At 41.8% G+C, this 12,020-nt stretch overlaps 1 protein-coding gene across 6 annotated transcripts in view; it reads left to right on the top strand.

The window, feature by feature from the left end:
* Positions 1 to 12,020, top strand: part of ubr5 (ubiquitin protein ligase E3 component n-recognin 5) — a 39,495-nt gene continuing 27,475 nt past the window's right edge. For 4 of the 6 annotated variants that reach the window (XM_071902387.1, XM_071902388.1, XM_078287084.1 and 1 more), the window contains exons 1-12: positions 1 to 222; positions 3,384 to 3,428; positions 3,553 to 3,634; positions 4,662 to 4,738; positions 6,397 to 6,516; positions 7,230 to 7,515; positions 8,334 to 8,493; positions 8,894 to 9,043; positions 9,985 to 10,196; positions 10,464 to 10,580; positions 10,961 to 11,071; positions 11,284 to 11,438. In XM_071902387.1, the coding sequence (XP_071758488.1) occupies positions 161 to 222; positions 3,384 to 3,428; positions 3,553 to 3,634; positions 4,662 to 4,738; positions 6,397 to 6,516; positions 7,230 to 7,515; positions 8,334 to 8,493; positions 8,894 to 9,043; positions 9,985 to 10,196; positions 10,464 to 10,580; positions 10,961 to 11,071; positions 11,284 to 11,438 (1,577 nt within the window). In that variant the 5' untranslated portion in view covers positions 1 to 160. The remainder of the gene's footprint in view (positions 223 to 3,383; positions 3,429 to 3,552; positions 3,635 to 4,661; positions 4,739 to 6,396; positions 6,517 to 7,229; positions 7,516 to 8,333; positions 8,494 to 8,893; positions 9,044 to 9,984; positions 10,197 to 10,463; positions 10,581 to 10,960; positions 11,072 to 11,283; positions 11,439 to 12,020) is intronic. The other 2 variants (XM_071902385.1, XM_071902386.1) reach the window with 1 other exon arrangement.

The raw sequence follows: 12,020 nt of genomic DNA on the forward strand, positions 1-12,020 counted from the left end.
TAGAGTTAAGATGGCGGCATGTGGGTGAGGAGGCTGTGGATCTATACTCGGGATTTTTTCGCCATTATAAGATTCCTATGAACCCTCTTATATACAGTAATCGAGAAAATAACAATTTCCACATATTTCACACGTCTGCGTGTGATTTTGGATTGACCCCATGACATCTATACACTTCGTGGTTCACCCGTTGCCCGGGACCGAGGATCAGCTCAATGACAGGTATTTTGTTGCGGGCGGTGGAAAAGAAGAATTGAAATCAATATTTATGTGCGGGGTGTGGTACACGGTGTTCAACGTTATGTTTGTGAACGATGTCGACATTGTCATACGTGTGAATACGAGTTGAAATGATTTTTATGACCCCCCGGGTTAAAACAAGGCCCGGCATCTTGAACAATCCTCGTTAGCTTGCTGCTAGCTAAACAGTCGGTAGTGCTGCTAACGTTAGCTAACGTTAGCAGGCTGTTTCCTTGGTTCTCTGGAATGATTGGCTCACAGTCAAAGTTGAGATGGACAATGCGGGTTGGGGGATGGGGGGAAAAGAGAGGGAATATAGGTCATAAAACACAATGTTGTATAAGTTTATCATGTTTTCGTGCCGAATTTTGTTGTATACTCTTCTTGTATGTCTCAATGTTTGTTTTGTGGGCGTCTCATTGATTATCAAGATCAATGAAGTAGCTAACGTCAGCTAACTGATAGCTAGCTGCTAGTGCTAGCAAGCTAACAGCAAGCTAATGCTATACCACGCTTTTGCCAAAGCCAAACGTTTGTATCTGTGTCTTTTGCGTCAAGTTTTTTTTAAGTAAATGATGGTGCTATATGTTGACATCAATGGAAATATCACCTTTCTCTATCTCTAACGTTTCTACTGCACCGTGTGCGCAGTGCGATAAATATCTCAGGAAAAATGCAATGATGCACAGCTAGCAACACATTGCATTCACATCACTCTTGTAATCGTTTTTGATAAGTTGACATGCTGAGGCATATGAAGTGCGAGTAAGCAGAGTGGGATACTAGAATAAGGGAAGGTTGTTTCAATGATCACATGACATTATAAGTTGAATTCATTGTTCGCTGCAATTTAGACACTGAATATTGTTAATAGTAGTAACTGGCACCAGTGTCATTACACTGCCATGGGTTTTGTGTTTATAGTTTTATTTAGAAATTGTAGAGATCATTAGGTAGTAGTACTAGATAATGTCCAGAAAATTATATGCGACCTGTATTTTGGCACTGCATGTGATTTATGGTAAACCTATTTATATCATCCATTGAGATTGAACTGATTAATGAGCTGAGCTACTTTAAGACAAAGAGGTTGAGAAGTCGTAAAGTGTATTTTAGAATGACCTTGAGATAAAGAACTGGATATAGGCTGCTAGTATTTGAAAGCTTTGTGCAGATTGGTATACTCTTCTACTATGTGGCACCAACTTTGGCCTGACTGACAAGAAAGCACAACTCACTGTGGTGGATCAGATTCTTATTGAAAAGGCCAGTCAAACATCTTGGTATAGACCATCACTTCCCTAAGGAGGTCATGGCTGTTTCATCCCCAGGCATGCATGCATGCCATTGCACACATGCAGAGCTATAGTCACCATGTGCTACTGGGCCCCCTCCTCTCTTTTACCCGAGAAGGAACTTGCAGTTGTCAAAGCAGATAAGTGCTTTTATCTGAAATAGAAAAGGCTTGGTCCACTTTGGCAGATTTGAAGCTCTTGCCTGGCATGAATATCCGGTCACATTTACTCAACCAAATGCCAATGGTTTTCTTGACCTAACTAAGGTCAACTCTGACACATTAGGTAGAATAGAATTGCAAATAGTATTCCTTTGCAGTTAGAGGGACTTTTAATAATCTATTTTTGCTAAATGGGCTTGTTTTACATGGCGTGAGATGACTTGTCAAGCTTTGTGTCTGTGCTATGGTGGTGCCATTTATTTGCCTGGTAGGTTAGTGGATGACTGACCTGGATGCTTTGTGAGTCATTTGCTCTTACCTCCCTGCAGTGTTTGGACTGATGCATGGGCTTTTAAATGTGCTTCTGTAGTATGGGGGTATTTCTAGCTTCACTGTGTCACTTGCGTCTCAGACGTGGTGAGCCAGAGGAAAGTGGCTGGGTCAGTGTTTATAATTTAGGAATATGTGTTTTCCTTTTAACCTGCACCTGGTTAGTTTCTAAGGGGCCTCCTGTGCAGTGTTGAAAAGGAGATTTCAGATTGTTTTACATTTGTCTGTGTTAAACCTGTCATTTAATCAAACAGTGGAACAACATGGAATATAGACAATAAACAGATAGGCACATACATACATACATTCGTTTACATTTCATATGTGGATAGTTTAATATGCCATTTGCTTTTTTGCAAATTTGTTCTCATAATTCCATTGTCTTCGAGTTAGACATAATGAGGCAAGATCTATAACAGTATCACATGCTGAACCAGTGGTTAATTACGATAAAGGAGATTGACAACCTGTATTGAACATGAGGGTGTGGAAGGTCGTCCTTCAGAAAGTAAATGTCTAATTGCCTCCTCCATTGTTTGGTCAGGAGAATTTCAATGAACTCTGTCTGTCAGCCAGGCCATTTAATTAGTCTCACTGCTGTGGAAGTTAATAGGACAGACTATCTTAAACTTTACAGAAATCTGTTGATGGATCATTTTCAGTAGCCTACATCACTCATTGCCTTCATGCTTTGACTATAGATAGATGACAGACATTCTTGCCTTGGAGTGGCAGGCTTGAGACTAGCATTGCACTATTGAGTTTCTTAGAGGTTGCTCTGCTGTCATCGTCAGATGGGTCTCAGCACTCGCCCCTTATGTCCCTATGACCAGGGCTATGACCTGTCCTCTGCTATCTTAGGATGAGTGAAGCCAACAGTGGACGACAGCTTATGACACCTACGTTCACATTTTTGGCAGCGGCAAAATAGGACACAACGATATAAACGGATGTCGTCACAATTAAGTGGTTATCCAGACTTTTGACCTAGCCTCATCATTCATGCCCAGTATGGATTGGTTAATTGGTTAATGCTGTAATGTGCGGACAGATGCAATGCTGCTTGTTTGTTTCACATGACACAATTTTAAGACATTTAGCTATACTCAATAATATGAGCTGGAATTTATGTATACTGCATCAGGTACATTGAATAGATCGACATGATGATTTGAAGCCATGAAGTTTTTATGTGGGGAAAAATTCCACTTGACAATAATTAACTTTTTGTGAAATTTAGCAGGTTTGACTTGTAGTTAACGGTTCATCTTTTGATGTTTACCTTTCAGCACTTCATATTTGCATTACACTGAAATGGGTCTTACTTGCATTTATTTGGTCTTTGTCTTCTTATCAGGCTCCGTGAAGTCTCAGAGAAACTCAACAAATACAACTACAACAGGTGAGTCTGTGTTGACATGGTGACTGTCGGCTACTTTGATCCAGATTGATGTGTGTGAACACTATCCCATTTATTATCTCATATTTCCTGCTATTTATCTCCATTTGTTTTTTCCCCAATGCAGTCATCCACACCTCAGTCTGCTGGAGCAGGCCACCCTGAAACAATGTGTGGTCGGTCCAAACCATGCTGGATTTCTCCTTGAGGTAATGCTGTAAGACATTAGCACTATTCCAACTGGATTACTTTTACTGGGGGATGTCCTGTAATGTAATTTTTCCATGCTTTGTGGATAATTCCAGCAGACCATTTGCATGGAATAAAAGATCTCTGTGATTTCCCTCAAATTACTGCTCATAGCCTACATGCAAAACATCATGATCTACACTTCCTTTTATCTGCCGGCCACCAAAAATGTAACACCATATTATATTACCGAGATGACAGTTCAAATCGGATTACTATTATCAGATGACCTCTGCATTTTGCTGAAAAACAGTAGGCAATTTGCTTCAGGGTTTTTACTTTCTGGACTTCGTGTTGATTATAGTCACAATTGCAGGACCTCCCCTGATGAAGCTAATCCAGTTTGAACAGGGTTATGGACACATTGAAGAGACATGCAGTAATTCACCTCTGTATGTTTATCTAATCTTTCACTGAAACATCAGCAAACAGGTCAAACATGCAGAGGTGAAAGTGTGTGCAGAATGAGTATGGATTTTAATATTAAGGTTTTATTCCTTGGACCGCAACTTAGGAAAGCAGTGGTGTGTGTTATTGCTTAGTGTAATGTTGCATGGATATAACGTAAATAATCTGTTAGAGTATACAGTACTTGCGTTGATGTATTATTTTGTGATAGACTCCAGTGCTTGTAAGGGCACTCCTGTGGTATATGAAGTGGTCTGCACAGCAGTATTTTACTATGTGATTATCATATAGACTCAGATGTGGAGGACAAAAGGTTTTTGAGTTTTTGGTTTTATGATGTGCTTAATGTAATAAATGATTTTATGAGGTTTATTCAGCACCAGCAGGTGCTTTTCAGATGGCATTTCAATCCCATTTTTGGTACATTGCAGTCAACATTACAAAATCTTTTTTCCCCTTTGTGGTAACACTATTAGTCAAACCATAACTGTAAAGCTGGTGGAATTTGGCAGATTTAGAATAATCTTTTATTTGTCAAATGCGTGACTTTGATAACCATGAATGATGTGTCTCTTTCAGGATGGACGTGTGTGTAGAATCAGCTTTGCTGTCCAGCCCGATCGCCTGGAGCTCAGCAAACCGGATGGCAGTGATGGGTGAGAGACTTCTTTATGTTGGGATCCTTCCTGGAAACTGTTTTACCTTTGGCACAGAGTTAGAAAACCTATTGCTTTTGTAGATGGCTGGTACAAGATGCATTGAACATGCTCAGGCCTACTGATGGTGGTTGCTGTGATTTGAATTCCATTCGGCACTTGTGCCCTTTCTGGCCGAGTATAAAACATTTGGGCATGGTTTCACTTCCAGAGTAATGCTCTGAATCTTCAACGCAAAGCTTTCCATCTATCAGGCATGAAATTTATATCTGAATACATCACAGTTCTGTTCTTACCCTGAAAACTGCACTAACAGGCTGCTGTTGGACTGAAGGAATGCTTTGGTGTTATGATTGTTGAGATTATGATATCTATCCTGTGATTCTCACAATAGGCTGCTTTTCAGAAAGATTTTTTCCCCATTGTTACATGCATTGTAGGGGCATATGATTTGGTTTTCCAATATAAAAATAAATTTCCCTCGGTCTGTACTGATCTTCAGGCCAAACAAAAGCTAGACAAGCCTGAAATTGTATCCCCAGAGTATCTAGAAAACATAGCTTTCTGAAAGCCAGTTGCATTTATGACTGTGTGAGTGTGTGCTGCTTGCTGTGTTTCATTTTCTATAAAAAAAGAATGCCTTTTTACTAGTTGCTATGGTTGTGTTGGCTGTGAGCATGTATTTTTGGTGAATGTCTCATTGATAGTCGTTTACATCTTGCCAGCAGAGCAGCATCCAACAGTGATTTCAGAGTTTTCAAGGCCCCTCTAGCTGCTAAGTATGCATGTGAATCAGGCTGTAAAAGACTGAGGAGCAGCCTGGTCCAAGCTTTTCTGCAGAACACATGTTGCCTGGCACAAACTTGCAAAAGAAAATGAGACGGTTTCAAATGGTAATAGCTTTGCAGTCAGCATCATTGTGGGTTGCCGGGAAGCCTATGGAAAAGAGGACTGCAGATTGTCTGTTGGGCAAGTTGGTCAGCTTTCTGAACAAGACCTATTATCATCTTTGATACTTTTTGAATGGCAACAAAAAAAAACATTTAATGCCCCAGCTTGTTCATTGTTTGTTTGCTCTTTCTCTGTTTTATATCTGAATAATTCAAATCTCTGTTTCTATTTTCCACTGTCCTGCAAAATTATAGTACTAAACATGAATGTATTATTTTGTTGGGAAGTAGCTTAATTCAGTATCATCCTAGTCTTTGGCAAGTCATTCTCTTTTGTACCCTTGTGGCACTTTGCTACGGCTTACAACAATTTATACCAACAGCCTAGTTAAAGTACATCAATTCAGAATAATGAATTAGCCTAGTTATTGTTAAACTCAGAAGACTTCCCATTGTAAGAAATCTTGATATAGGAGAAAGCAATCGCAGCCCCAAAACCCCAAGAACTTTTAAAAAAGGAAAAAGTCTTGAAGGAGGAACGAGTTGCAGCCAATTCTGATTCCCAAGGGTGTTGCCATGCTAGTCTCCACCATACCCCCTCCTGTTTCACAGTATAAGATCATAAGAAAGTAAAGCCCTAACCAAGGGGCCTAATTTACCAAAAACCTGGGTTAATTTTAGTTTCTGTTTACCCAGGTAAAAAATTTCTTTTGGTCCTGTGTGGGACTTATATAGGCTTGTAACTGATCTCCCATCTTTTGTTTCCAGTTCAAAGTTGAGCAGTGGTTCAGGGACAGGAAGGAGCTCCAGGCCAGGCAGGACTAGTGATCCGCCCTGGTTCCTGTCTGGTTCTGACACACTGGGCAGACTGGCAGGCAACACCCTTGGGTAAGTTCTGGCAGGGTTGGCAGAGACTAATGGTCCTGTGAAAGCTCAATGTGTAGAGCATAACCTTGACGCTGCAAAGGTTAGGGGTTTATTCCCACTGTGTCCAATGCCACCCACTCTGAAGAGAAAACATGCAGGGTTCTGTAAATGGTTTGGAAAAATGTGTCCACCAAATGGCATGCATATTTAAAAAAAGGAAAAAAAAGCTGGTCATGTTCATCAACCCAGTTAAATTGGCAGTCTCTTTGGTCGCATTTTTAGTGCTTTTATATGGACACTGGTGACCACAGGAGAATCCATTCCCCCTTCAAGATAATATCTGTAATGGGTTTTCATTTTGAAGTGGTGCAGAGCTAACACAAGCTACAGAATAACCCTCTAAACCTGAACCTATAACCCTGACAGTTTTGAATTTGAAATGGAGTTTTGAATATCAAAATATGTACATAAGACATTTAATCATAAACTCTCAGTGCATTTTCTCTCTAATTACCTGGTTAAATTAGGAAACGGGCCACCAGATAATTTCTGCCTTCCTTTGATTGTTGCTAATGCAAAACCTCCTGAGTCTCGACTGCTTTGTCTCAGCTGTCACAAGGCTGAATCCCAGCGTACCCAGATGTGTGTGTGTGTGTGTGTTTGAGTTTGTCCTGTTAGTCAGATGGTTTCTTTGGCAGTTTCCTCTGACTCTGGCCTTGTGCTGTATGTAACAGGAGTCGCTGGAGCTCTGGCGTAAACGGAGGCAGTGGAGGAGGTGGGAGTGGAGGAGGAGCAGGGGGAGGTGGAGCAGGAGGTGGCAGCAGTGGAGGAGGAGGGGGCGGAGGAGGAGGCGGTGGCGGAGGAGGCGGCACCTCGGGCAGGTCGTCGACCGCAGCCCGGGACTCGCGTCGACAGACCAGGGTGATCCGCACAGGGAGGGACCGTGGCTCGGGCCTGCTGGGTAGCCAGCCTCAGCCAGTCATCCCAGCCTCTGTCATCCCTGAAGAACTTATTTCTCAGGTACAGAATTCCCCACATGTATACACCTTTTCTTTGTTTAGACGATTGTTTTGTTTAGCACTTTCCTACTGTATCATTACAGAAACAAATCATACAGTTAACACTTTGTCAATAATAGATTTTAGAAAGATGAACTTCAATCTATATTTATGTCACACATCTCTCCCTTTTGCTCTCATTAATTCTCCCATGAGAATTCCCTAATGCTCTTTGCAAAAACTAGTACACCGTTTTCTGATGTTTTCATTGGCCATAATTGCATTCTATTATCTTTACAGATTTTCTGACCCACATTCCCTTATGCACACTGATGTTGTACTCATGACACCTCCCCTGGTAGAAAATCTCTTTAATCTCTTTTCAGAACCCAGGTGCCGTTTTCTTGACGCTTCTGTAGATCTGAGTGGATAGAATAGATGAAAGCAAGAGATGTGATGATAAAATTTCACCTAGCCCGCCAGGATAGTGAGGGATACAACATCTTTGCTATGGAGGTTATTGGCATTGATCTGAATTTTGGAAGCTAACTAGGCTATGTTAAGGCTTCTGAGAAATGTGGTGCTGCCGTTGATGCTGATGTCATTCGACTCTTCCCATCTGCGATTTTACCCAGCGTCAGTAAACTGACATTTTCTGCTGTCACAAATGGATGAGTCAAATAATGTCTTCTCTTCCCATACTGTGGGTGCAGAAAAAGTTTGATGCTGGTTTTCTTCCCCTCACCAATTTGACTGAGAGTTGGCAGACTAACCAATTTCTTCACTAAAGGATCAGTAACATGCGTCATCTACTTTGTCCTCCTTGTCCTTGTTCCCCAGGCCCAGGTGGTCCTGCAGGGGAAGTCTAGGAGCGTTATCATCAGGGAGCTCCAGAGGACCAACCTGGATGTCAACCTGGCCGTCAACAACCTGCTGAGCCGGGATGACGAGGACGGGGATGATGGAGACGACACCGCTAGCGAGTCCTACCTGCCTGGAGGTTTGTCATGAAAACTAGAAATGGTGACAAAACGCTCAATGACCTACATAAGATAATGTTTATTACATGTTTTTTTTTTTCAGTGAGGGGTAATTTTTATACACTACATCACTATTTAGTATTGAAGCTTGCTAACAGTTCAACATACATGCACATTCATTATGAGAATAGGCATTGTTTCAAGGAGCAATGCAGTATACAAATTAGTGATTTGACTGTAGGGGCATTGGTGGACAACATTTGACATACAAAGTACCAGTTAATTAGAAAATTCTGATAAGTACATTGTAATAGTCTAGACAAATGCAGACCGTATTTGCTATATTTATATGAAGAAATGGAGTCTTATCTGAACAATTTTCTTAAACCTTATGTCCTTTTGTATCTTTGTCCCTTGTAGAGGACCTCATGTCCTTGTTGGATGCAGACATCCACTCAGCCCATCCCAGTGTGATTATCGATGCTGACGCCATGTTCTCTGAGGACATCAGCTACTTTGGCTACCCCTCTTTCAGGCGCTCCTCACTGTCCCGCTTGGGATCCTCCAGAGGTAACTCACCAACTCACCTCTAACTAGTGAAGCGAAGGCAGGATTTTAGAGAGGCTTAGGTGGCAACACTGGTGATGGGTTTTGTTTGTGGGGATGCAGGTTTGATGACTTTCAAAGACCACACAATGAACTTGAATGGTCTCAAGTAAGGAAAAAATGAAATGTTTTCAATATTTGAAGTTTTCCTTTAGACTTTAACTTAAGAGTGGCTGAAGAGTTGAAGAGTTAGACATAGGGAACCCAGGAAAGGTATTGTCTTATATGAGGAAATTAGTTTTCTGACACTAACTGGCAACTGTAGGAGTCAGACTAGAAGAATGTCCTTTCCTATGATCAGGGATGTGTGTATTTTTTTCCTCTTTGTGACATAGGTATTTAACTGAGGTGTAGTTTTCCACATGATTTGTCATTATAGTTTGATGTGTTTGTATTGGATCTATTTAATCGAAAAGTTGAATTGTTTGAGCTTACTTGCTGGGATAATAAATCTAGTTTTCTTTTCTCTTCAATCTGTTCAGCTGGTTTTGTAGTATGAATGTTTGGTGTTGCAGTCTATAAATGTTTGGTGTTGTATACTGCATGGCTGTAGTACGTACTGTGAGCCCTCTGAGAAAGGCCCGCTAGGCCCACCTGTCTTAACAGGGACCCACTATGGCAGTCTGTTCTAAAAACCTACCTAGCCCACTCTTAGCCCATATGCATGCTTTCTTTCTGTCTATCCACTTCCTCTTCTACCTCGCATTTTAACATGTGAGCGTGCAAATGGCCTCACCCACCAGTATAATTTAGACTCCCACTCAATCTCAGTGCTGCAATTTTGATTTGCATTACAGTGATTCTAAAAAATATATCTCTCTCTCTATTCTTAAAAATATGTTGACGGGTCTTTCCCAGAGAGTGGCTTACTTTTATCCCACTGGTGTGACCTTATTGCATACCAGTTCTCCTTCTTCCCTTAGAGCGCGACTCAGAGCTGTTGCGTGAGCGTGAGTCTGTGTTGAGGTTACGCGAGCGCCGGTGGCTGGACGGGGCCTCGTTCGACACGGAGCGAGGCTCCACCAGCCGCGAGGGCGAGCCCAGCCTGGACAAGAAGAGCATCCCAGTACAGAGCCCTGTCTCCCTGGGAGAAGAGCTCCAGTGGTGGCCTGACAAGGTAGGAGGAGGACAACCAGAGCTGGGGTTCTGTGTCTGGGGATTCAGAGACTTTGCTCAAAAATGATGATGAGGCATGTTGTGTGTCGTCGTTAGGTTATGACCTCAAACTGTATTTGAAAATATGTCTCCTGTAAGCAAGTTGCTCCTCAAGATTACCAGTGATTTATTATAGGCAACTCATGTCCTGTCCATATCCGCCAAGATATGGATGAGTTAATTTTCCTTTAGCAGCACATTTCACTGAGAGCTCTAATTTCCTCTCCAGGATGGTGTGAAGTTTGTGAGCATTGGGGCCTTGTTCTCAGAGCTGGTGGCTGTCAGCTCTAAAGGAGAGCTCTACCAGTGGAAGTGGAGCGAACCTGAACCCTACAGAAATGCACAGGTGGAGATTTATATATTTTTTTGGATGGAATAACATGTTTGTCACTCAATTGAGCGAGCATTAAATATCATTTAGGCAACATCAAGGTAGGTAGTGAAGTATGGACTAAGAAAATTAAAGGGAAAAATTGTTATTCCTAGCTACTTGAACAGAGGTGCTAGTTAATCAGTAGGCCAAAACTCCTCAGATAAGCAGACTGACTGTAGCCCTTAATGAGTAGCAGTTCCTCTTAAGTGATTATAGGGTTTTTATTAGCCTGCACTCCACTGCAGCCTACGGTGTCCCTTTTGCCAGATGTTAGGCAGTCAGGGAGTCAGATGGTTGGTAAGCAGATATAGGAGCGCTGCTAACTCTCCTCTCCCTGTCATTTTTCCAAACAGAACCCTTCCATTCATCACCCCCGTGTATCCTTCCTGGGCCTGGCCAATGAGAAGATCACCCTGTTGTCCGCCAACAGCATCAGAGCCACTGTAGCCACAGAGACCAACAAGGTAGCCCGCGCTCGCTTTTCTTCTTGACGTTAAAATTTGTGTGTCCTGCTCTGCTAATGGTAACACTGTTTGATCATAAGATAATTTGTGCAGTTATAAGATTGTGATTAAGTAAATACATGTCTCTGCAGTTGCTAATCAGCCATCCCTACTCTAACACTTATACATGATCTTTATTTAATTAAGGCATATTTACTGTTTGTTTGGTACAGGTGGCCACCTGGGTGGACGACACGCTGAGCACAGTGGCCTCCAAGCTGGAGCACAGCGCCCAGACCTTCCCTGAGCTGCAGGGGGAACGCATGGTGTCGCTGCACTGCTGCGCTCTCTACACCTGTGCACAGCTGGAGAGTAGCCTCTACTGGTGGTGAGTAGAGAGAGGGCTTCACCATGAAACTAGATGGAATAGAATTGTAATTTTTGGGTAGATGACTAAACAAAACGGAACCACACCAAACTGTCAGAGCTAGGGAGGAATTGGCTTTATACAGTCATCTAGTGTTGGCTTATTATTAGACTATGAATTTATTAGGGCTGCAGCTATCGATTATTTTAGTAATCGAGTATTCTACCGATTATTCCATCGATTAATCGAGTAATCGGATAAGAAATACTTTTGCTTTATTAAAGAGCAATAGTAAATATACAAAAGAGAAAAGCTGTCCGCACGAAGCTGTCCATACGACACTGTGATTTACTGAAAACGAGGTGAAATAATAATTATTATTGATATTTATTACTAGGCCTAAATATCATACAAGTTCATAAGACTGGCTAATGTACATTTATTTGCTATGTTGAAGGGTTGCCCTACACCTGCTCACCCTACTCACTGCAATCAAACTAAACTGAATATACCTGCTGTATTGGACTGGTGCATTTCAGGCTCCAATTGCTACTAACACCACCTGATATTTTGCTTTCTGGGGTATTTTATGCATCACTGTGA

This window comes from Centroberyx gerrardi, chromosome 12 (genome assembly GCF_048128805.1).
Source record: "Centroberyx gerrardi isolate f3 chromosome 12, fCenGer3.hap1.cur.20231027, whole genome shotgun sequence".
NCBI classification, from domain to species: Eukaryota; Metazoa; Chordata; class Actinopteri; order Beryciformes; family Berycidae; genus Centroberyx; species Centroberyx gerrardi.